Source organism: Carcharodon carcharias, chromosome 7 (assembly GCF_017639515.1).
Source record: "Carcharodon carcharias isolate sCarCar2 chromosome 7, sCarCar2.pri, whole genome shotgun sequence".
NCBI classification, from domain to species: domain Eukaryota; kingdom Metazoa; phylum Chordata; class Chondrichthyes; order Lamniformes; family Lamnidae; genus Carcharodon; species Carcharodon carcharias.
Genome location: NC_054473.1, coordinates 161283153 through 161309791, shown reverse-complemented (window position 1 = coordinate 161309791; position 26639 = coordinate 161283153). Strand labels below are relative to the sequence as shown.

Here is a 26639-nt window from a genome sequence, read left to right as displayed (position 1 = left end):
GTGTAACAAAATATTAGTTACTCGATCTCTACTGGTCATCTCAGCTGGTGCTTCAGTAGATGTCCTTCAACACATCGTGATATTCACTGGAAATTACTTTGCAGAGTTGGAAGCTGATCTGAAGTATGGAGCATTTAATAAACTTTCACCCTCTCTGTCACACACCAATCTCGCTTTCACCAATTGCCTGCACTGCGGCCACTCTTCCAATCTCAAAGTCCATCTCCATAAAGGCCATTATTACCAGTTGGCCACCACCCCCTGAGCAATACCTCTGTTATACGTTTTGCCCTCAGTCATTCTGCATTGTAAGAAAATTAAGAGGTCAGCTGCCGTAACTTTTCCATTTGCCCATGCCGATCCACTATCCAAAGTGACATTTTGTCATTGCATTTCCTAGTGCTATATTACCTTCACACCAATATTACACCACTTTGATCACTTCATGCAAGTGAGTATTGGCAATGGGGAATATTGGTGCACCTATTCACTGACTGCCTTGAGGTCCACCTTGGAGCTGTGTCGTCTCTTTAGATACTCAGGTCTGACAGCTTTGTTTTACTTCATATTCACCTGCCAGAACACACAGCATTATTGAAATGGTTCCAGCTCTGGACCCAGGTCCTACTCACCATGTTGCGACTGCTGACTGCTCTGGTGATCTCTAGCCATGTCTCTTTTGTTTACTTGCCGGGCTGCCTCCTGCTGCTCTCAGGAAACAATTTGGCGCCTGGCTTGCGCCGCCTCATTCAGCACCTCCAGTGAGGTGTCAGAGCACCCTGGGGCCATCCTGTCATAGCTGGCTGCCATGTGCCTTGTTTGGTTTTAAGACTAACCCCTTTACATGGGGCCTGCTAACTTCAGGTCCCACCTGCCATCCTTTATATGATGGGTATGGTGGAGATAACCCACTAATTGGTCACCTCCTGCAAATTACTGCCGTTTGATGCACTCTGACCTCCAGCAGGGTTGGGACCCGGAAATGGTCCCGGCATTAGGATGCTGCCAAGATTGGCAAAATCTAACCCTTCACATCCTCAGGATATTCCAAATTGCTTTACAGCTAACAAAGTACTTTAGAAATGAAAGGACTGTTGTTGGCATTGGTTGCATAAAGATAACTTAGCTTTCTGAACTAAAAACAGAAAATGCTGGGAATATTCAAGTCTGGCAGCGTCTGTGGAGAGAGAACAAAAGTTAATGTTTCAAGTCAGTGGTCTTTCATGAGATTAGTTTTCTGAAGTATAGACTTCAAACTTTCCATGATGGAGAAGCTTGCCTTCGGTGGACACACTGGCACTAACTGCTGAATGATGAACATCAAATACTCACCCGATGTGAGACTTAAATGTACAAAAATATCCACATCTTTGGATGTCTGAATACAAGCGTGATTCAAAATCATTACTTAAATCTAGTATGCCACATTCTACATGGCATTGCACAGAAAATATTGCATGAATTTTGATTTGAAACCAGAGTTACAGTCTTAGCTTGTTTGACAAATTAACTGAAAATTTTCTTTTTTCAAACTGACATTTCAAAGTCTGATCGTTTTCAAACCCCTGGAAATAGGCTCATGAACAGTGCTGAAATAAAATTGCAGACTTGAGGATTTGAATTGCAATAGGCTGCCATAACAAAGAAGGCACATAGGTTTCCTGTTACAGTCTACAAAATATTAGGCAAGCTTCCATTTTGAGAAGAATGAGCAATGTTCATTCTCATCTTTTCTTACATTTTTCATTTATCTTGAACTTCTGTTCACAATAAAGCTAAGTCACCTATTGCTCCTCTGCTCTGACTGGCCAGAGGAGCAGCATGATTGTTGTTATGCTCTTGAACTTTTCTTTAAACTTACTATACAAAGAAAGATACATATGACGAATATTTCTTTCACCTCTTTCCTGATATAAAAATTAGGAAGCAATGCAACAATCTCCTCTAAAGACCAGAGAATCCATAAAAGAGAGACTTCAGTTCAATACCATTGCAGAAAAACCTGTGATACACTGCAATACGATCCAGTTTGTTATTCTTCAGTCACTGCTATTACAAGAATTGTGCTTTGACATTATGCATGAGCTTAAAACTTAAGAAATAGCACTTGACATTTCAGCAATTTGAGCACTTATGGTAATTAAACCTGACCCCTCAGAATCCATTACTAGCAACTCATATTTTTGAAGCTACAGTGACTGTAACTTTGATGCAAAATAAAGTTGTCAACAAAAACGTTGACTCTCGAGTATTAGTGGTGCAGTCAGGTTTGCAAGGGTGAACCGAAGTGATGGTACATTTTCTTAGAGGCTTGTCCTTGTCATCTGGTCCAGCTTATCCCTGGATTTTTTAGTGACCTGATAAAAGGAGAAAAAGACCCAATATGGTTGGAAATCGGAATCTAATTTTAACCCATTAATTTACTAGGAGTTAAAATTGGACCCTTTATCTCTGTCTTTTCTTCTCCTTCTCTGACTCAGTGATTATTTGTCCCTAACATATGCAGCCTCTCTAAGGTAAAATTTAACGGTTGATAACATGAAACTAGCTTAGATTCATTCAGATTATTTTCAAATAGTTGTATGTCAGTTTATGACTCAACTGGCAGTATCCTACTAAACGCAAGAAAAATAATGTAATGGCCAGGATTTTACCAGCCCGCAGAAGATTTTGATCAGCTCCCTGATGCCATCTCGCCAATCGGCATTTTACTGATGGCGGCACTGGAAGTGGAGATGGTGTCTGGTCCAAGGAGGTGGCAGTCAATTTTCATAATTAAAAGCCAGAATAGGGGCCACTTTTTGGTAGCTGTTGACATTTTGTTTACAGTTGGGCAGCCCTCCCCCACCACCGCATGGGGAGTCTGCCAGCTAAATGGAGGCAACATACCAATGGCAGTCAGGGGTGAAGGTTTTAGGGCAAAAGAAGAGGACCGGAAGTAGGAAAGGCGGTCCCTGTGGCTCCCAACTATTTTCCTGAAGGGATTTCCCCTTTAACACTGGGCTCCGTGTTTTTTCTTTCTTTAATCACCTCAGATGTCAGTATATAATTCATCCTTTGATGCCTCGAGAAATCCCTCCAAAAATGGGAGTTGGCTTAATACGCCAAGTATAAAAGTGAACTGCCAGTGTGGGTTTGGGTGGTAGCCACCTTTGTCGTTCACCACGCAGGGTCTGCTCTGTATGCACATCTTAAATTCATGCACACCTTCGAAACACAACCTGTATCACTTGTTGATCCCCTATACCCAGTTATAACATACCGGTAAGGAAAACATCCACTTGTGAGTGAAAAATTGAGGCTTACTACTAATGTGAGCATAGTATGCCGTGGCTGAAAAGGGGTCGACTTATAGACCAAGTATATGCAACAACATGAGTTTTGGTGCTGTAAAAATGGGATTGCCTTACATGCTAGGTAGATTTATATGCCATGTTCTACAATACCTCTTCTAAGCCCAGGCCTCATGTATTTCTCAACAGTTACCACCTCTCTTGGTCGTCCTGCTGAGTCTTCAGAGCTGCCAGCCTCTGACCAGACCAGCAGCATCAGGAGCCTGCAAATGTCCTTAATTGGACGGCAGACCCCCAGGCAGCAATTAGGAGGCTACCTGTGGTAAAAATGCTGAACAGGCCCTGTTGTAGTCAAGCACAGGCTCAGGACCTGCTTTTTACCCCAACATCAGGATCCTGACACCTCCCCCCCCCTCATAAAACTCAATCCAAGAGAGTCTTGCAGGAAGTATAAAATGGCATGTTTTATATGGCAGATATAAATAACAAACGAGCTTGAGAACTGCCAAGTTTCGAAAATAAATACAGTGCTTTTGCCTGAGAAACCAAGCCAAAGCTCTTAAATTGTTGCTGAGATTACAGTGACCTGGAGTTGATCTCACATTGTAGTGCAGTGCCCTGTCTTGTGTCCCTCCTGAGACAAAAATGGCTTAAATTGGTGACCTGGCATTTAGGACATTAATAGGTGTAAAATTACATCAGAGCATTCTTGTGGCACAGTGCTTTGAACTTGACATACTGCACCACACTGCTGTCCCAGTCATCTCATTATTACTCTATGGATCGCCACCTTGATGAAGAGGCTTTTGTGTCCTGATGATTCCACGAGCGATACCATCTGGAGCTCCTTACTCCTGGTAGGGCCACCCTCGGCAGCAAAGTCAGGGGGAAGTGCCAGACAAAATGTGGTCCAAAAAGTCTTCAGCAGCAGAACAGGTGAAGGAAGACTGTGTCTCTCACTGGCTGCAAAGATGGAAGGAGGCTGCAATGGCCTGGTCCCAGTTATCAAAATCTGACCACCAACCTGTCAAGATTGTGTGGACAATGACAGTGCCCAAGGTCCCTATGTTAAAGTTACACACAGGCTTCTTCCAGGGTCCACCTGGCATGTCATGTGGTGATAAAGGATTGGTGACAAGGATAGGACTGTGAACCTGGAAGTCCCTAATCAAGAATCTGCACACAGGCAATAGATGCATGAAGGTCATTGCAACAGTAACATTTTTACATAACAATCAACCAAAAGTTAAAAGCACCTGAGGGGATTATATTGAAGCTTTGTGATTTAGTCACTGGGCAACAAAACATACATTTATATCTTTTCTCGTGTCTTCCAAGTTAACAAAAATAGCTTTAGGAAACTAATATTGTTATTCCACAGCTTTCAAAATGGTTGAAGAGTTTCTGTGTAACAGACACCAGAACATCTACAGTATTTTGTAAATGCACCTTTTGTTGATAGATATTTTGGTGAAATCTGGCAATGATGGAATGATTCATCAGTTCTGAAAAGAAGCTTCAGGACAATAAATGTACTGTTCTTTGTGTCCTTTGTCACTAGCACGGAAAAACTATTAGAACTTAGATATTATTTTTCATAAGATTATAAATAGCTTTATTGAGCTTGAGGGCAAAGACCCGGTGTTTCTGGATCGTACTTCTTTTCCACCCTGCCCCTCACCCACTACTCTCTACTCGTTGTTTTACGCTGACTACACTCTAGGCCCTGAGGAAATTTGGAGACATTAATGAGAAAGCACTTCTCAATAAGTTGGTCTTGGCCTCATTATCATTTTCCAGCAAAATATTTAATTTAGAAAGAATACATTTGTGGACATTGGCATGTCCTCTTTGTGCATGAGTGCAGACGTGAATTATCAGCATTGCGTCTGGAACGTCTAATTTGCTCATTTGTTGATGGGTTGCCATAACGTGGACCTGCCATCTTGTGTATCCCAGGCACAATTATTCAGTTAGTGGGGCCGGTTAGCTCAGATGTCTGGTGCGTATTTAAGAATAATGCCAAAAACATGGGTTCAATTCCCCTACCGGCTGAGGTAGACTTGGGACCTGTCTCCACACCTGTCCCATACTTGATGCAGAGTGGTGCCCCTTGGACTATATAACCAATTGGCTCTCTGCAATCAAGAGAGATGCCTAGAGTGTCTTGTGGGCTATGGCTAATTTCATACTTGTTCATTGAGTCTTAACATGACAGATAGGCATACAGCTAAAGGAAAACTTAGATCTAGGAAATGATTCTGGGCGAATTTAAACATGTTATGCTTTATCTGGCCCTGTGTAAAAGAAAAGGCACAGACCCACAAATAGTACTTAGTGAGATATAACGATATCACATCCTTCATTTTTATGTTGGACATCTTGATGGAAAGACTAATAAGTTAGTTGAGTGATAAATACCGGCCTAGGACACCAGGGAAATCTTCTCTGCTCTGTGTTTTGCCAATATAGGATTTTATATAGCTCCTTATCACCCTGATACCAGATGCTTCAGACGTTGAATTACTCTTGGAGTCCGGTGGCCATTATAGCAATGACTAAGAGTAAAAAATGTGTCACTGATGCCCTGCAATACATTGTTCCCTGACTGTGCAACCTTTTTCAGGCTTTCTGTGGAGGACTGCCATGTGATGGCCCCATATGAGGTCACATGCTAGTTAGCCAAGAATCTGTAGTCTTAACACTAGGGTGCCAACCTTGGGTCATCCAATCATACTTCCCCCCTACCCCCCTCCAACAAGTTGAAGGATTGGGTGCTTTTTGAATCAAGTGAACCAGTGTTTAATGTTCTCTCGATCTCTACTGGGGGACTTTCTGAAAGAGCTTCATGTCAATCTCAACTAACACCATTTTACTTGACATTTTACACCAAGGGCTGGGATTTAAATTTGGGAATGTTGATTCATTTATCTGCTCTCCACTGCATTTGATTTGTGGCCCTGTCACCCACTGTTCCTGCTAGAGCAGACTGCAAGAGAACTTGCATTGATAAAGTGCCTTTGATTATCTCAAAATGCCCCAAAGTGCATCAGATACAGCAAACTAGTATTCTGCATTCACTCAAGTTCTGTCGAAGGGTCATGAGGACTCGAAACGTCAACTCTTTTCTTCTCCGCCGATGCTGCCAGACCTGCTGAGTTTTTCCAGGTAATTCTGTTTTTGTTTAGTATTCTGCATTGTTTTCCTTTCCCACCTCCTCCCATACCAAACAGATTCACCATTTTCTGGCCAATTTGAAACTTCTAGAAACCAAAAATATAAGAAGTCAGCATTGTTTTCAAAAGGTAAGGTGTTGCCTGACCAACATTAGTGAAGTCTTTGAAGGGGTAATAGAGAGAGTAGACAAGGGTAACGAAGTGGATATGATTTATCGGAGATTTCCAAAAGGCCTCTGATTAGGTGCTATATAATAGAGTAATAAAGTCAGAGCATTCAGAGTCAGGGGACAAGTAAACAATGGATAGATAGCTGACTGCAATACAGAAAGCGGCAATTTAGATTGGCAGAATGTGGAAAGTGAGGTCCCAAAAGGATCAGCGCTTGCACCACTGTTGTTCATAATTCATATTAATGAGTTAGACTTTGGCAATTAAAAAAAAAATCCTGAATTTACAGATGATTCCAAATTGGCAGAAATAGTTAATACTGAGAAGAATGCAAGAAATTACAAGAAAATATTAATAAACTTGAGCATTGCTGAAAAAAGAGACATGTCAAAGTTTTTTGCCTTGCACTCATCAGGAGATTTTGCAAGAATATTAATATAAGGGGAAAATAACAACTTATACTGCATGAGGTCGGTTGGCAAGTGGACTCTGGTAGAAGCGTTGTCATGGAAAATGCAATGCCTCTACCAATCAAAGCCTACCAGAGAACATCAATGTAAATTAGTCACCAAGAAATCAAACAGGGGATTCAGAAAAAAATGATTTATCCAGAAAGTAGTGAAAATGTGGAACTCAACCACATGGAATGGTTGTGGCAAATATCATAGATGCATTTAAAGGGATGCTAGATAAGCATATGGAGGAGAAGAGAATAGAGGGTTATTCTGATATATGTTAGATGAAGAAGGATGGGAGAAAGCTTGTGTGGAGCATAAATGCTAGCAGGGACTGGTTGGGCCCAATAGCCTGTGTCTATGCTGTAAAAGCTATGCAAATCAAGTAATGGGGATGGAAATTGGAGACAATAGTCTCATGACCTTAGAAAGTTATGCTTCATTTCCTAAAAGTACCAAGACAAATTAGAAATCATTAACAACAAAATTGTTGTATTTCTGATTGGTTAATTGATTGCAAGAAACTTTTCTTTGAAGTTAAGATATAAAGAGGAGAGCTTATTCTCTTGCATCCAAGCAATTTGTTTTTGCCTTTGCTAGATTCTTAGTTTCCATCAGACATAGTTTTGCTTTGCAGTTGGAGGAGGATTCTCTAGTTTCTCTAATCCTCTTCTGTAAATCTTAATTCTGTATGTGACACTACTGAAATGCCTTTTCACTCTTGATTACTCATTTGTTACATAACTCCGCTCACTAATTCATTGCTATGCAAACTGCTAGGTGACCCTGAATATGTCTGTTTATACCTATCAACTGTTCGTTTGCTTAATGTTTAACTTTACATTGTGATCTGGTATTCAATAAAAAGTGCATGACTTCTTCTGTAAAAAAATCTTGTAATCTGTCCTCTCACTCTCTTAGTGATAATATTAATTCACAGAATCACAGAATTTTAATGGCACAAAAGGGAGGCCATTCAGCCCATCGTGTCTGCAGTGGCTCTCCAAATGAGCATCATGATCTAGTGTCATTGCCTGCCTTTTCCCGTACCCTTGCACATTGTTTCTATTCAAATAATCATCTAATGCTCTCTTGAGTGCCTTGATCGAACCTGCCTCCACCACACGTCCAGGCAGTGCATTACAGACCTGAACCACTCGTGTGAAATTTTTTTTCTCACATCAAGTTTGCTTCTTTTGCAAATCACTTTAAATTTGTGCCCTGTCATTTCTGACCCTTTTACAAGCAGGAACAGCTTCTCCCTATCTACTCTGTCTGGCCCCTTTGTGATTTTTAACATCTCTATCAAATCTCCTCTTAGCCGCCTTCTCTCCAAAGAGAACAGTCCCAACCTCTCCAATCTATCGTCATAGCTGAAGTTTCTCATCCCTGGAACCATTCTTGTAAACCTCCTCTGCACTCTACCATGTGTTCACATCTTTCCTATAATATGGCACCCAGAACTGTACACAATATTCCAGCTGAGGTCTAACAGTGTCTTATATAAATTCAGCATAACCTCCTTGGTCTTGCACACTATGCCCCTATTAATAAAGGCCAGGATACTATATGCTTTATTAACTGCTCTCTCCACCTGTCATGCCACCTTCAATGATCTATGCACACATGCACCCAAGCCTTTCTGTTCCTGCACCCCCTTCAAAATGCCACCCCTTATTTTACATTCTGTCCATGTTCTTCCTACCAAAATGCATCACCTCGCACTTCTCATTGAACTTCATCTGCCACCTATCCGCCCACTCCACTAACTTGTCTATGTCCTCTTGAAGTTCCACACCATCCTCCTCACAGTTCTCCACACTGCCAAGCTTCATATCATCCGCAAACTTTGAAATTATCCCCTGTGCCCCAAGACCTAGATCATTAATATATATCAGGAAAAGCAAGGGTCCCAATACTGACCCCTGGGGAACTCCACCACAAACCTTCCTCCAGCCTGAAAAATATCCATCGATCATTGCCCTCTGCTTCCTATTTTTCTGCCAATTTTGTATCCACATTGCTGCTGTCTTTTTTATTCCATGAGCAATAACTTTTCTCACAAGTCTGTTGTGTGGCACTGTATCAAATGACCTTTGAAAGTCCATGTACACTACATCAACAGCATTACCCTCATCGACCTTTTCTGTTAACTCTTCAAAAAACTCCAAGTTAGTTAAACACGATTTCCCCTTTAGAAATCTATGCTGGCTCTTCTTTATCAACCCATTTTTTCCATGGGACTACTAATTCTATCCCGGATAATTGTTTCTAGAATCTTGCCCACCACTGAAGTTAAACCGACTGGTCTGTAATTGCTGGGCTTATCCTTACAACCATTTTTGAACAAGGGCATAATGTTTGCAATTCTCCAGTCCTCTGGCACCTGAGTCGAGGGAAGACTGAAAGATTATGGCCAGTACCCCTGCAATTTCTACTCTCACTTTGTTCAATATCCTTGGCTGCATCTCATCTGGTCCCAGTGCCTTGTCAACTTTAACTACCAACAATCTATTCAACACTTCCTCCTTGTCAATTTTGAACCCTTCAAGTGACAGAGTTTCCTCATCTGTCACCATGCCCTGGGTAGCCTTTACCTCCTTGGTAAAGACGGATGCAAAGTAGTCATTTAATACCTCAGCCATGGCCCCTTCGCCCATGTGTAAATTCCCTTTTAGGTCCCTAATTGGACCTACCCATCCTTTTACCGCTTTTTTACTATTTATATGCTATATAAGACTTTGTGTTGGCTGCCAGCCTTTTCTCATAACCCCTCTTCGCTTCTCTAATAAGCTTTTTCACCCCTCTTTCTGTATTCCTCTTGGTTCTCAATTGTATATTCTACCTGACACCTGTCATAAGTGCACTTTTTATCTTAATTTCAATCTCCTTTTTAATCCAGCTCTGTATTTGTTTGCCCTACCTTTTCCTTTGGATGGAATATACCTTGATTCTTGCCGAACCAATTCTTTTTTTGAAGGTAGCCCATTGTTTAGCTACAGTTTTTCCTGCCAATCTTTCATTCCAGTCTATCTGACCCAGTTCCGTTCTTGCCCCATTGAACTTGGCTCTTGTCCAGTTAATTATTCTTACTCTGGATTGCCTATCATTCTTTTTCTATCATCCTAAAACGTACAATACAATGATCACTATCTCCTAAATGTTCCGCCACTGACACATGATTTGCTTGGCCCACCTCATTTCCAAGAACCAGGTCCAACAGTGTCTTTTGTTGGATTGGACACATACTGCTGTAGAAAATTCTCCTGAACATGATCTAGGAACTTTTGCCCCTCTCCATCCTTTACATTACCACTGCCCCAGTTAATTACAAAATGGATTGAACAAAATATTTAGGTGTCCAAACAGTGATAAAATTTAATATAAAAATGTAAAGAATTGCACATTGGCATGGAAAAATGGCATAACATATGCTCCACTAATGTTATTGAAATAGCATAAAGCTGAATAAAGGCCTACGAGTATTAGTAGACTCAATGTTTAATATATCCAACCAGTGCAGAGCAGCAGTCAGCAAAGCCCTTTTTTTATTCTTCCATGGGATTTGGGAGTTGTTGGCAAGGCTAGCATTTGTTGCCCATCCCTAATTTCCCTTGAACTGAGTGGCTTGCTGAGGGCAGTTAAGAGTGAACCACATTGCTGTGGGCCTGGAGTCATATGCAGACCAGACCTGGTAAAGACGGCAGATTTCTTTCCCTAAAAGATATTGGTAAACCAGATAGATTTTTATGACAATCAGCAATAGTTTTCATGGTCACCATCACAGAGACTAGCTTTATATTTATTCATTGAATTTAAATTCCAGCAGCGGCTGTAGCAGGATTTGAACCCATGTCCCCAGAGCATTAACTTGGGCCTCTGGATTACTAGGTCCAGTGATATTATCACTATGCCACCATCTCCCCCATAATTTAGCTGTATAATCAACTGTAGAAAATGTGAGACAGTGCCATGGTTAAATAGTTTAGTGGAGTTCTGACTTCAGTTTCCAATATCGACACATAAGGAGAGGCATGTATTTAGAGGTTGTGCAAAGCAGAGCCATTGGATGACCCCTAGATTGACCCCAGTCTTGAAAATTGCTTTAAGTTAAAATGCAACAATAGGACAAGGGGCTTCAGTTTCAAACTAGTACAAGAGGAGAGATTGAGCAGTTTAGACCTATACCTGCTAGAGTTTAGAAGGATGAGAGGAGATCTAATTGAGGTATACAAGCTGCTAAAGGGGATAGACAAAGTAGACGTGGAGCAGATGGTTTCCCCTTCTGGGGCATTCTAGAACGAGAGGCCATAGTTTTAGGCTAAGGGGTGGTAGATTTAAATCAGAGATGAGGAGGAATTACTTTTCTCAAAGGGTTGTGAATCTGTGGAATTCACTACCTCAGAGTGCAGTGGATGCCGGGACGCTGAATAAATTTAAGGAGATAGACAGATTTTTAATTAGTAATGGGTTGAAAGATTATGGGGAGAGGGCGGGAAATTGGAGTTGAGGCCGAAATGAGATCAGCCATGATCGTAATGAATGGTGGGGCAGGCTCGAGGGGCTGAATTGCCTACTCCTGCTCCTAGTTCTTCTTACATTCTAAGAGTCAACAACAAATAAATTCATAGGTAAGGTAGTGGAGCTTCAAAATCTGGAATCATGTAAGAACCAGTTTGGATTCTGCAATACCACAGGTCATTCTGGATGAATTAGGATGGGCTGAAAAACCTTTTTAACCAGTAATTATCTTCTGAATTCTATTTGTCCATGTTTTCTTTTACCAGCTGCACGATGCTATTTCAAGCAATTTTTCCTTAGTGTTCTTGTGAAATATCAACAGAAACATGCTAGTCCACAAAGATAAAGGTACCAATATTGCTTTAGGGTGATTACACAGAGAACAATGTTACACATCTCTGTAAGGTCAAGCTCCTCAGCATCTCCTGGGAATTTTAGCTGCCAGCATCACATAAACACTTAAATGAGAAAAACTGGAATGTAAATATGTTTGTTCAGGGTAAAGTATTAAGCACAGATTGTACAGGCAAGATGACAGGTCATTTAAACAATTCAGCTGTTGAATTTTTTTTGCGTAACTAGACCAAATGCTAGAGAAAGTTTGGTAAGTCTAGCCATACTCCCATTTAATAGTGCCTTGTGCTTGTCCATCCGAATATTATAACAGATTGAAACGATATTAAAGTAAAACCGTGTCAACTTTATGATGATAACATATTAAGTAAAATAATCCAAAGATTAATTGACAGCTGTAAATAACTACCTTGTATTTAAGAAATTTCTTCTGAATGTGTTTTGTAATCTTGTCTACAATAATAGACTTTTATTGGAGGACTCCATTGAACACTAGATCTAAATACTAAATACTGACCTAAGTTGGAATGTGCCCAAAATCAAGCGGCTGGATGGTGATGTGTGATTAACCTCGCTCGTTGAAAGTGATGCAGGTAGCACACAAACTGCCTCTCTTCATTTCCATGATTGTGCTGAACGTGCTGCTGAGTGGCTGCATGCCTCAGCAGCGGCCCAAATTCCTGTGAGACTAGCACCACTTAAAGCTAGACTGCAGTACTTAAAGCCTGACTCACCTTTTAAAGGAACAATGCATTCTAGCTGAAGCAGGGGCTGAAATTGTGTGGACAAGATTTAAAGACCTGGAGGAAGGAGCCAAAATAGTGCAACAGACTACAGAGTATATTCTCAGGTTTTTGGATGCTGTGCTGGAGTTGTTGGCAAAGGAGGTTGACCAGAGGAAAGAGGCTCTCTTCCCTTGCAGGTCAGGAGGCCCTCCAGAAAAGTGTTCAGAAGGCACAGAGAGCAGGTTGTCTTGCAATAAGCCATCAGTGCTGAGGACATGGATGCAGTACTGCAAGAAGCTTAATGACTACGCACGAGTGGTCAAGGTATGTGAATGCATCTTTACATACAAATCCTATCACGAGATTCACGTAATGTCACAATAACCACACCCCTTTCATAGAAACATAGAAAATAGGAGCAGGAGTAGGCCATTCGGCCCTTTGAGCTTGCTCTGCCATTCATCATGATCAGGGCTGATCATCCAACTCAATAGCCTACACCCGCTTTCTCCCCATATCCTTTGATCCCTTTCGCCCCAAGACCTATATCTAACTCCTTCTTGAAAAAATAGTGTTTTGGCCTCAACTACTTTCTGTGGCAGCAAATTCCACAAGCTCACCACTCTCTGAGTGATGAAATTTCTCCTCATCTCTGTCCTAAATGGTCTACCCCATATCGTCAGGCTGTGACCCCTGGTTCTGGACTCCTCCACCATTGGGAACATCCTTCCTACATCTACCCTGTCTAGTCCTGTTAGAATTTTATAGCTTTCTATGAGATCCTCCCTCATTCTTCTGAACTCCAGCAAATATAATCCTAACCGACTCAATCTCTCCTCATATGTCAGTCCCGCTATCCCAGGAATCAGTCTGGTAAACCTTCGCTGCACTCCCTCTATAGCAAGAACATCCTTGCTCAGATAAGGAGACCAAAGCTGCACACAATATTCCAAGCGTGGTCTCACCAAAGCCCTGTATAACTGCAGCAAGACTTCCCTGCTCCTGTGCTTGAATCCTCTGGCTATGAAGGCCAACATACCATTTGCCTTCTTTACTGCCTGCTGCACCTGAGTGCTTACCTTCAGCGACTGGTGTACGAGGACACCCAGGTCTCGTTGCACATTCCCCTCTCTCAATTTATAGCCATTCAGATAATAATCTGCCTTCCTGTTTTTGCTACAAAGTGGATAATCTCACATTTATCCACATTATATTGCATCTGCCATGCATTTGCTCACTCACTCAGCTTGTCCAAATCACCCTGAAGCATCTCTGCATCCTCCTCACAGCTCACTCTCCCACCCAGCTTTGTGTCATCTATAAATGTGGAGATATTACATTTAGTTCCCTCATTTAAATCATTAATATATATTGTGAATAGCTGATCCAGCACTGATCCCTGCGGTACCCCACTAGTCACTGCCTGCCATTCGGAAAAAGACCCGTTTATTCCTACTCTTTGTTTCCTGCCTGCGAACCAGTTTTCTACCCATCTCAATACACTACCTCCAATCCCATGGGCTTTAATTTTACATATTAATCTCTCATGTGGGAATTTGTTGAAAGCCTTCTGAAAATCCAAATAAGCCACATCCACTGGCTCCCCCTCATCAACTCTACTAGTTACATCCTCGAAAAATTACAGATTTGTCAAGCATGGTTTCCTTTTCATAAATCCATGCTGACTCTGTCCGATTCTGCCGATTTCACTTGCCTACCAACAGTCTATTTCAACCATGACTCAAACCTCACATTTATATCTTCCCCTCACCCTCACACACTTGAAAAGCTGTACAATAACATCTCACAACTTGCGCACACTGCCAGCAATTTAACTATGGTAGAAACATCACCCAAACATATTGCAGCACACCCATTGACACATTTGCAGGACACGTTGTCCGATAAAAGGTGGCGGCAGCAGCACAATGGCAGGGTCAGTCATGGCTGCATGTGCTTACCCCCATTGAGAAGGCAATGTTGTGAATAATTGGAGTGGGCGTCACTGAAGCCATGACTAGCGATGACACGGAAGCCGTCGAAGAGAACTATATGTTCCTACCTTCTCAAATTCCACTTCACCCTCATCCCATAATCCGTTATGACGTACCAGCTGTAGACGGTGTGACCATGCATTGGATTGCCACTCTGTGCCCACTTACTCACACCAAATTTCTTCCTTGCCTGTCTCTCCTGGCCTTCTGACTCAGGCTGGGTAAGATCCAGGCAGCGCTGCTGTCTCTGAAGCCCAGCACCGTCGAATCGAAGGAGGATATGCCCCATTTTGTTACAGCACTAGCTGCCCTAAAGCAGGTAAGTTTAAAAGGTTCATTTGAAATTGACAGGCCAGGGAGAAGATAAGCAGAGAGGATTTGGGGTGTTGGGGTGTTCGGAGGTCAGATGGGGATGGGTAGGGCTTTGGACATCGGGAGGAGGTTGGACATTTGGGAGGGGTGGGTGGGTCGGACATTTGGAGGGAGATGCTGGGGGTGTTGGACATTAGAGAGGGGGTGGGGGCATCAGACATCCGAGGGGGTGAGGGGCTGAGGGTGTTGGACATTGGAAAGGGGTGGGGGGTCGGGCATTGGGTCAGGGTGGGGGGGGCCAGACATTGGGGGAAGGGTCAGACATTTGGGAGAGGGTGGGGGGTTCAGACATTCAGAAGGGGGTGGGGAGTGTTGGACATTCAGGGGAGTGGTGGGAAGCTGGGGTGTTGGGCATCAGGAGGGGTTGAGGGGGTCAGACATTCAGGTGGGGTGAGGTGCTGGGATGTCTTTCATTTTCTGGGTAACTATTGGTGTAACCCCGTCGGAAACATCTGAAATTTATGTTTTAAATCGCATTTTTGGATGATTCCCAGCGCAGCGCAATTGCCCAAATGAAGCATGCACTTCTGGGCAATTACCTTGCAACTGCTTACCTGGGAGCTTCCCAGAGAGATTCCCCAGGGCCTTGTTGGGTACCCCCCCAATCCAATGCTGGGGGGAGCTTGAAAGTTATGGCCCATTGTCTCTCTGCATTCTTTCAACCAAATTGAATCACTTCACACTTGTCTTCGTTAAATTTCATCTTCCAGTTGTCATCCATTCCACCAATCTGTCTATGTTTGAAGTTCTATACTATCCTCCTCATGGTTCACAATGTATCCAAGTTTTGTAACGTCCATAGATTTTGAAATTGTTCCCTGTACACCAAGGTCTAGGTTATTAACGTATATCTGGTAGAGCAGGCATCCTAATACTGAAGAAGGGTGTGGGAAGGGTTTACGGATTTGAAACATTAACTCTGTTTCTCGCCACAGATACTGCAAGACCTGCTGAGTTTTTCCAGCATTTTCTATTTTTGTTTCAGATTTCCAGCATCTGCAGGATTTTCTTTTCGTCCTAATACTGACCCCTGGGGACCTCCACGATAAAACTTCCTCCATTCCAAAAAACAACTATTAACCGGGACTGTTTCCTGTCACTCAGCCAAATTCTTTTCTACTGTTGTTACTGGCCCTTTTATCCCATGAGATCTAATTTTGCATACAAGTCTGTTATGTGGCACTTTATCAAATGCCTTTTGGACCTCCACATACACCACGACAACAACATTACCCTCATCAGCCCTCATGAAGTTTCATAGCAACAGTTAAAACATGGGCAAGGAAACCTCCTGCTGATTACCACATACCGCCCTGCCAACACCACCCCCCTCCCCCAGCTGATGAATCAGTGCTCCTCCATTTGGAGGAAACACTGAGGGTTTGCAAGGACGCAAAATGTACTCCGGTTGTGGAACTTCAATGTCCATCACCAAGAGTGGCTCTGTACTGCCCCTACTGACCAAGCTGGTTGAGTCCTAAATGACATAGCTGCTAGTTTGGGTCTGCGGCAGGTGGTGAGGCAACAAACAAGAGGGAAAAACATATGACCTCATCCTCACCAACCTGCCTGCCACAGATGCATCTGTCCACCGTCCGGTCTTTGCTAAGCAGAGAGCCCGTCTTCATTGAAGATACCCTCCATCGTGTTGTGTCGCATTGCCACCATGCTAGAAGGGATAGATTTCAAGCAGATCTGGCAACTCAAGACTGGGCAACCATGAGGCGCAGTGGACCATCAGCAGCAGCAGAATTGTACTTTTCCACAATCTATGACCTCATGGCCTGACATCTCCCCCACTCTACCATTACCACTAAGCCAGGGGATCAACCCTGGTTCAATGAAGAGTGCAGGAGGGCATGCCAGGAGCAGCACCAGGCATACCTAAAAATGGTATCAACCTGGTGAAGCTACAACACTGGACTTCTTGCATACCAAACAGCATAAGCAGCAAGTGATAGAGCAAAGTGATTCCACAAGCAATGGATCAGATCTAAGCTCTGCAGATCTGCCACATCCAGTCGTGAATGCTGGTGGACAATTAAACAATTCACTAGAGGAGGAGGCTCCACAAATGTCCCCATCCTCAATGATGGAGGAGCCCAGCATATCAGTGCTAAAGTTAAGCCTGGAGTATTTGCAACAATTTTCAGCCAAAAGTGCCTGGTGGATGATCCATCTTGGCCTCCTCCAGAGGTCCACAGCATCACAGATACCAATCTTCAGCCAATTAGGTTCACTCCACGTTGTCAGTTCTTTTGAACTTAAACTCCAATTTTGTTCATTTAAGACTTTAACCATTCAGGCAACAGGAGACATTTTGGTGAAGTAAATCAGGAAACTTTAATAAGTCATAAATTAATACTTATCACAGCATGGCAGCAAATTTACAGGCGTACTATGGTCCTTGCTTCCTGGTTCTGCTTTGGGTGCAGGTTGACACTCAAGTCTTCTCTCTCTTGCTGTCTCTCTCTCTGGATTCTGCTCTACTGCTTTCAGCTGACAAGCAGTGCTCAGTTTCAAATTCAGCGTGCCTTGGTCAGTGAAAGCTGTTGAATTATTAACTCTTCCAAGCCACAACCCACAGTGTGATCAATGATGTTATGGTATTCTGATTGGCCTAAGGGGTGCGTGATCAGTCTGTGATTGACCCCAAGGGTGATGATCATCAATTGGTATTACTTCTCACTAGAGTTTATTTCTATTCTGTTCTGACAAAAGGGTGCTTTATCATACTTTCCTTTGACCATCTGTTTAGGATAGGGGAGGCATGGTATCATCATTCCCTCATGAATGATACCCTGAGCTCGTCATCGCAGAACCCTTATCAATAACTGTCTCTAGAGGCCATCTGCTGGGTGATGTTTTTCTCTCATTGGCTGTTGGTAACTAGAGTGAGTTACTTTACCTTTAAAACAAAAGGATGATTTAGAAAAGTTGCTTATAACTTAAAACTATGTAGGCCTAATATAAAAGATTACATTGAGTCAAATATAATTGCTTTCTTCTAAAACACTACAAAGTAAAACTAGCTTAAATGTAGGGCACAGCTGCTGTTATTTTTTCCCTCCCACCTTCCCTTTCCTGATAACACCCAGAACTGATAAGATTCTACAATATGGAGGAACATAAAATAAATAAATAAAAATAAAAATACCTGGAAAAACTCAGCAGGTCTGGCATTGAGTCCGTATGACTCTTCAACAGAACTAAGTAAAAATAGAAAAGAGGTAAAATATAAGCTGGTTTAGAGTGGGGCGGGGAGGGGGGGGGGGGGGGTGGTGCGGGGTGGTAGAGCTGGACAGAGGGCCAGTGATAGGTGGAGGTAACCAAAAGATGTTATAGACAAAGAGGTGTTGAAGGTGGTGGTATTATCTAAGGAATGTGCTAATTAAGGGTAGAAAGCAGGACAAGCAAGATAACCCTAGTGGGGGTGGGGTGGGGTGAAGGGAAGGGATCGGAATAGGCTAAAAGGTAGAGATAAAACAATAGATGGAAATACATTTAAAAATAATGGAAATAGGTGGGAAAAGAAAAATATATATAAATTATTGGGAAAAAAAGGGAGGGGGTGGGGATGGAGGAGAGTGTTCACAATCTAAAATTGTTGAACTCAATATTCAGTCCGGAAGGTTGTAAAGTGCCTGGTCGGAAGATGAGGTGCTGTTCCTCCAGTTTGCGTTGAGCTTCACTGGAACAATGCAGCAGGCCAAGGATGGACATGTGGGCATGAGAGCAGGGTGGAGTGTTGAAATGGCAAGCGACAGCGAGGTCTGGATCATGCTTGCGGACAGACCGAAGGTGTTCTGCAAAGCGGTCACCCAGTCTGCATTTGGTCTTTCCATTGTAGAGGAAACTGCATTGGGAGCAACAAATGCAGTAGACTAAATTAAGGGAAATGCAAGTGAAATGCTGCTTCACTTGAAAGGAGTGTTTGGGCCCTTGGACGGTGAGGAGAGGGGAGGTAAAGGGGCAGGTGTTGCACCTTCTGTGGTTGCATGGGAAGGTGCCGTGGGAGGGGTTTGAGGCGTAGGAGGTGATGGAGCATAAGCTTGCCCATTCAACATTGGAGATAAGTGCAACAAGGGCTTCTTCATCAGTTGTTCTGTAATTAACTCTCTAGTATATTACTTGTGTCTAAAATCCTTTGGTGCCTTTCTCTGTCAAATGAAGCCAAGCAGAGTCACATGATATTAACTGCTGGTGTCCTCTATTGGTAGCAGTTTAAAAGGGTAGTATACAACAAGGTTAACTGATCAATATACTTTGATTATGTGATCAAAACTAAAACTTAACAGTAAACATCATTTCCCTACATATTTCCCACCTTGAGGCCAAAATGCTTGGCATTTGATGCCTCACATAATAATTCTATCATTGTTTTTCAGAGCAGCCCACCTCATAGCAATGGTGCGCCTCTGCAGTTTCTGGGTGAGGTGTATCATGTAGCAGTGTATCAATATTATCCTAATAATTGTCACTACTTGAACTAAGACAAATACTGTGGATAGAGTTTTTAACCAAAGGTGTTGACCTACTTTCATAATAGTTTCCCACCAGTGTCGGGCTTCTAATTCTCTAATTCCCTTGTTTCACATTCAGTTTGACATTCTCTGGTTTAACCTTCTCACCCCATCCTCCCCAATTATCCTGTGCTTGATTTCTTGGCATGAAATCTCTTACAACCATCTCTACCAGTTGGTCATAGTATTTTTGATATTCTGCTGGGCAAATCCCTGGTGGAAGTGGGATATCTCCAAAGTGCAATATAATGGGTACCATCTCATACCTCACATTATTGTACAGCTGTTGATATGTGTGGGTAACTATTAATTCATTTTCTGGTCCATCGCCTAAACTTGGGCATTTTTCTAGTGGGATGGCATTGTTTTCATTGCTTTTAAATTTGTTTTTGTTGTCCTTAGCCTACTCTACTGCATGAATCCGCATGAGTGCTCTCACATTATGCTCAGATAATTCAAACTTCCTGCTAAGACATGATATTATTCCTTGATATTTTTCCATCATTTTAGGCCAGTTTAAAGTATTCAAATCTGATCCTAAGTATGGGATTCCTACATTATTTGGAGAGATCTCGACAAAATGTATGTGGTGATAATCTACACCCTTCCATGTTCCCTTTCCCAACTTGAATCTGAGTGTTATCTTCACACTTCTCTGGAAGCAATCACACTTGACCTTCAAACCTTCACCTTTCCACACCCATAATACTTCATTCCCATCATCGACATGGGATGGTTCCCATTTGCAATGTTCACAGTAAACAATCGTGTCACAGTAATCTGTAGAGTCCAGCTGTCTATCTTCTGTGGTCACGTTCATTGTTCTTATCTGTATACGTTCTGATCCCCATATCGAGACACTTGTTGCCGGAATGCCATTGACGAGTATCAGCAACTGTACGAGTACAAGCATCCTTGCAATTGGCCTGAAACTGAAAAAGGCGAAGTATTTATTCTTTCACAGCTTTCAACTGATTGAAATGGTACCACTTCCTGTCTTTACCTTTCAAATTCCTTTTTCCATGGAACTGTACTAGGTATACAGCTGAATTCAATTTGTCTATTACGAAAAATGGTCCTTTCCATTTTGGTTCAAATATATATTTCCTACTTACTGTCGTTAAGTACCATAACCATGACCCCTACCTGGACTTCAAAAGGTCTCACTTTCCTGTCAAAATATTTCTTGACCTGTTTCTTTGACTTTCCCAAACTTCTTGCCACCTGGTTTACTTCAGCTGTATACTCCATTATCCATTCTAGCCACTTGGAGCTGCAAGGTCCCTGCATCATCAGACTAATTGCAGTTAATGTTAGGTGGCCTGGGGTTTTCATGAGTCTCCCTGTCATTGCCTGAAATGGGGAAATCCCTGTCGTTTTGTGGGGTGTTGACCTTATGGCCATGAGGCACCAAGGTAACATATTAGCCCATTGAGTGGGGTAATCTATACGTAACTTTTTAAGCATGGTTTTTAAGGTTCTGTTTCCCCTTTTGACTATGCCAGATGACTGAGGGTGATGGGAGGTGTGCAATTTGTATCTTATTCCCATCAATTCTTGCAACTGAGTAAAAACTTTCCCTGTGAAATGTGATCCCTGGTCCCTGTCCACTTGCAAGAGCAATCCCCACCTACAGATTACCTCACTCAATAGAATCTTAGTGGTGACGAGTGCGTTGTTAGATCTGTAGGGAAAAGCTTCAATCCACCTTGTGAACTGGTCAATTACAACCAATGCATAGGTGTAATTACTGGAGGTGGCTGGCAGGAGTCCAATAAAGTCTATCTGCAGATGGGTCCATAGTCCATCTGGAGGAGACGCACTCTGTAATAGAGCCCTATTATTGGACGGGGAGGGATTCTGCTGAAGACATGGTAAACATCGTGATATATACTGCTCGATAGCATCCTGCATATCAGGCCACCAGCCTGTATTTGCAATTTTCTGGTAAGTGACTTCTGCTGAATAATGGCTGCCTACAGGATGAGAACAGAACAAGTGTAGCAACTCCTGTCCCACTTCAGAGGGTACATAGACAATGGGACATCTGCCCAAAGAGTGGTGCATCAGTAATTGGGTATCTGAATCATGAGTCTTAGACATGGCCATGTCTGAGGCCCAGGATATTGGCTGGGGAAGAGGATTACCTTGTTTGTGCCTCTTAATGACAACAGCATATGTTTGATACTGTTGCTGGAGAGTGCCTAAATCTATGGGATCACTGATGCTTATTGCTGACACGATGGGGCAAAACTCAGTATTCCCACTCTCCCGATACGGTGGCCTCTTTGGCTGCCTTGTCAGCTTCTGCATTACCCTCGGTGTGAGGCTGTTCTTTCTTGTGGGCAGCTACCTTTCCAATACGTTGGGTGCGATTATTTGACGCTGTCTACAACATTCTCAGCCATGAACCATGGGTTAGGGGTTTACCCTCAATAGTGAAATAAAAATTCTTGTGATAGAGGGTGAAGAAGTTACACCCTCCGATCCTGCAACTACCACGTAGGCCACTTGAAAAAGAGAAGTTATACTCTCCGATCCCACAGCGACGACAGAAACTCAGGCTTCCTTTTAACTGGTTTTATTCAAGCATATGAAAGGGAGCCGCAATCATTCCTAAGAATGAAAACCCAGCTGCCAGCTTGATTACATTTCGTTACTTTTGTACTTTTTCTTATCATAATACATATGAGTACATTTGAATACATCCAATCGGTAACCGACACACCGGTCCCATGATAACTCTATCCTAGTGAGTACATAAACATGTGATTTTGCTAACCAATTATTCTAGAGGATGCATACATAATTATATTGTCCAATCAAAACTAAAACATGTACGCAAAGACCTTGTTTCTCACAGCTTAAGACTGTTTGTGTTTCATCAAAGCCCCCTCTTTATCTACTGTATGTCTTCCCAAATCTAAGATAAAACCATCTGCCCCTTTCCTATGTGAGACGGGAGTACACTTAATCTAATTTATGTCCTGCTTGTGTCTCCAGTCTGACTCTCCACGCTGTGCAATGTTCATCCGGTAATCTTCAACTTTTAATATGTTTAGCAGCCGTGTCTGCCTGGAGGTTTTAAGGGTTTTTCAGTAAATTCTTACTATATTCTCTTTTAGCATTTTTAATTTCCCCCTAACAAGGGGAAGGGCTAGTACAGCATCGATAGCATAGGCACTGTCAGACCAAATGTTTACTGGTAGATCAGATGTCTTTCTGACAGCAGCTAGCCATGCAAGTATTTCAGCATTCTGGGAAGAATGTCTACTGCAGCATCTTTTAATAACCCTCCCCAGTATCATGGCATAACCTGTAAGCGGTGATCCTTGCAAGTGATAGGAAGATCCATCTACAACCACATCTGGAGTGACCTTAATAGGTCTTTCAGTACAGGGTGTGAATCAAAGTTAATGAGAGGTAGTGGGCAATTACGAGGATCGCCCTCAAATGCCAACAATTGGGGTAGTAACATCGTTGCCTTCGGCATGATGTCAATGTCTCTGTATAATAACTCTAAAGTCCACTTGCTGAGCTGCTGGGATGAGACCAGTGAATCTCCTGGCTTCATCAGTAGATTCAGTGATGTAGTGAATGTAAAATGATTTGCTGCAGACCTGTGAGGTACGTAAAACGTTGTAACATCCAAAACATAGTGAGCAGGTGACATTTGAATATACGTATTCTCCGCTTCCTGCAGGATCCGTGATGTGTATGCAATCGGCTGTAGTCTTCCAATGTGCTCCTGGCAAAACACAGAAGTTAGACTTTGTTCTGTAGAGCCTACCTCTAGATGAAATAGTTTTGTGGGTTCAGGCATAACTAAGCTAGTAGCTTGCATGACTGCCATTTTAAGCTTTGTTACACCTTCAGTGTGGCGTTCTGTCCGGTCTGGCTGAATGTTATCACCAGGACCTTTCAAAAGTGGCTTTGCTAACTCGGTGAAACCTGTAACAAAATTACGTTGATAACCAACCAAGCCTACGACGGATGGCAGTGTGGTCTTGGAGGTGGGAAGGGGCAACCTCTGAATGATTTCAAGTTTATGAACATCTGGGCTTGTTCCCTCTAGAGAGATTAAAACTCTCAAAAAGGTAACCTGCTTCTGAAGTAGCTGAGCTTTTCATGGGTTAACTTTGAGGTCTGCTTGAGTCAGAATTGTTAGCAGCTTGTCTAACAGAGTCAAATGTTCCTCTATGATCTCTGTAGCCAGCAATAAATCTTCCACATACTGCAACAGACAGTTGGGTTTCGAAAATTCTTTCAGGGCTGCAGCCATGTGTTTATGGAAAATAGTTGGGGCATTGTGGAATTCCTGTGGCAGACAACTCTGTAACTCTGTGCAAGTGTAATTCTGATCCTCAAATGTAAAGGCAAATTTATACTGATCTTCTTTCTTAATAGGAATGCTCCAAAATACTTTGAGGTAACTGGCACTTGCGCTAACAGAGTGGGGGTTTCTTGCACAACAGGGGAACAAACTGGAGTCACAGAATTTAATTTATGATATTGAGTTGTCAGTCTCCACGTACCATCAGATTTTCTTACAGGCCAGATTGGTGAATTGATTGTGAAAGTGCCTTGCCTTACAACGCCCTGCTCAAGTAAAGACTGGATTACATCTTTAGTGGAGGGGTGACTCTCTCTCAGGATCGCATACTGTTTGACAAAGGGGTGAGGAGGTCCGTTTATGGACTCCTCTTCCTTCATCTGTCTGCAATCATGCTTACTAGTAGCAAACATGGCAAGGTGTTTCTGGGTAAGCTGTTTTACTTGCACATTATCATGCTCAGGAGGCTCATGAGCACAAGCTTTTTTAATAGCAAACACAGAATGCGCATCGGAAACTTCTACAATATTCCCAATCCCTGATCCTAAGTACATGCAATCCTGGTTATAGTCTATAATAGCACCATATTGATCTAGGGTATCTGTTCCCAATATTCCCAACTGTCCAGACATGGTCATATGCACAGGTGATGGCACTCTACAGGCAAGACTTCCCACCCAAAGTTCAGAAGGCTTTCCTGTAACTCCCGCAACAGAATTTCCATCAAATCCTCTAAGCGATAAAGAACCCTTGCCTGCTGCAGCATAGCATTCAGGGTATGAATGAGGTATGAATGATGGTGACGGTGGAACCAGTATCTATTAACATAATCTGCTGTCGGTCCCAGTAAAACAAGAGGAATCACCATCATCACGACAGAACTCCACTTCTGTCCAGAACTCCTAAATGTCCTTTCAGTGGAGGTGCGCAGACCCCAGTGACCATAGACACTGCCTGTTCTTTACCTGTAATGATCTGAGTTTTTAGCAGCGCAACTAACTCTGCAACCTGGGGTCACCAATTTGCAAGTTCTTTTGAACATAAATTCTAATTTTGAGACTTTAACCATTCAGGCAATAGGAGACAGTTCGGTGAAGTACCTCAGGAAACTTTAAAAAGTCACAAGTTAATACTTATCATAGCAGGGCAGCAACTTTATGGGCGTACTACGGTTCTTGCTTCCTGGTTCAGCTTTAGGCGCACTCAGTCGTCTCTGTCTCTCTCTCTCTGCCTCTTTCTCTGCCTCTTTCTCTGCCTCTCCTGCCATTCTGCTTTCAGCTGACAAGCAGTGCTCAGTTTCAAATTCAGTGCACCTTGGTCAGTGAAAGCTGTTGCTTATTAATTTTCTCCAAGCCACACCCATAGCATGATCAATGATGTTATTGTATTCTGATTGGCCTAAGGGGTGCGTGACCAGTATGTGATTGGCCCCAAGGGTGATGATCATCAATTGATATTATTTCTCACTAGAGTTTATTTCTGTTATTTTAAGAACTTCTTGCTAAGCAAAAGGGTGCTTTATGATATCTTCCTATGACCATCTGTTTAGGATAGGAGAGGCATGCTATCATGTCCTCATGAATGATATCATGAGCTCATCGTCTCAAAACCCTTATCAATAACTGTCACTGGAGGCCATCTGCTGGGTGATGGTTTTCTCCTGGTGGTTGTTGATAATTGGAATGAGATACTTTACCTTTAAAACAAAAGGATGATTTGGAGAAGTTGCTTATAACTTTAAAACTATGTAGGCTTAATATAAAAGATTACATTGAGTCAAATATAATTGCTTTCTCTTAAAACACTGCAAAGTAAAATTAGCTTAAATGTAGCACACAGCTGCTGTTATTTTTTTCCCTCCCACCTTCCCTTTCCTGATAACATATGATTCTGATCAGGTTCTACAATGTGGGGGAACATAAGCTTACCCATTCAACCTTGAAGGTGGCATCTCAATGTGCTCTGTAATATGGAGAAAAGTTCAACAAGGGCCGCTTCATCAGTTGTTCTGTAATTAACTCATTAGTATATTAAAAATAAAAACAAAAAACTGCGGATGCTGGAAATCCAAAACAAAAACAGGATTACCTGGAAAATCTCAGCAGGTCTGGCAGCATCGGCGGAGAAGAAAAGAGTTGACGTTTCGAGTCCTCATGACCCATCAACCTTCAATGTTGAAGGGTCACGAGGACTCGAAACGTCAACTCTTTTCTTCTCCACTGACGCTGCCAGACCTGCTGAGTTTTTCCAGGTAATTCTGTTTTTGTTTTGTCACTAGTATGTTACCTAATTGTGTCTAAAATCCCATGTGCCTTTCTCTGTCAAATGAAGCCAAGTAGAGGAACATGATATTAACTGCTGGTGTCCTCTATTGGTTACAGTTTAAAAGGATAGTATACTACAAGGTTAACTGATGAATATACTTTGTGTGATATAAACTAAAACATTAAATATCATTTTCCCTACAACGTGATACCAAGAAACAGCTGGAGGCACTGAATACTGTAAAGGCTAAGGGCCCTGACAACATCCCAGCAGTAGTACTGAAGACTCCAGAACTTGCTGCGCTCCTAGCAATACTGTTCCAGTACAGCTACAACACTGGCATCTACCGGGCTATGTGGAAAATTGCCCAAGGATGCCCTATACGCAAAATGCAGGACAAATCCAACTTGGCCAATTATCGCCCCATCTGTCTACTCATGACCATCAGTAAAGTATT

At 42.4% G+C, this 26639-nt stretch overlaps 1 protein-coding gene across 7 annotated transcripts; it reads right to left on the bottom strand.

Annotated features, from left to right (window-relative positions):
- Positions 1–17385: 17385 nt before the first annotated feature.
- Positions 17386–25250, bottom strand: LOC121280168. 7 transcript variants are annotated; one of them, XR_005943550.1, is made up of 3 exons: positions 25018–25250; positions 20275–23332; positions 17386–17969 (listed from the first exon to the last, which is right to left on the bottom strand). XR_005943550.1 is itself a non-coding variant. In XM_041191881.1 (3 exons), the coding sequence occupies exons 1-3, from the start codon at positions 23435–23437 to the stop codon at positions 17902–17904; spliced, it is 543 nt and encodes a 180-aa protein (XP_041047815.1). In that variant the 5' UTR covers positions 23438–25246; the 3' UTR covers positions 17386–17901. The 7 variants fall into 7 exon arrangements, 4 of the variants coding, with proteins under 4 accessions (XP_041047815.1, XP_041047813.1, XP_041047814.1 ...); XR_005943551.1 differs by having other exon boundaries at positions 25051–25250; XR_005943552.1 differs by having other exon boundaries at positions 25085–25250.
- Between the last annotated feature and the right edge of the window lie 1389 nt (positions 25251–26639).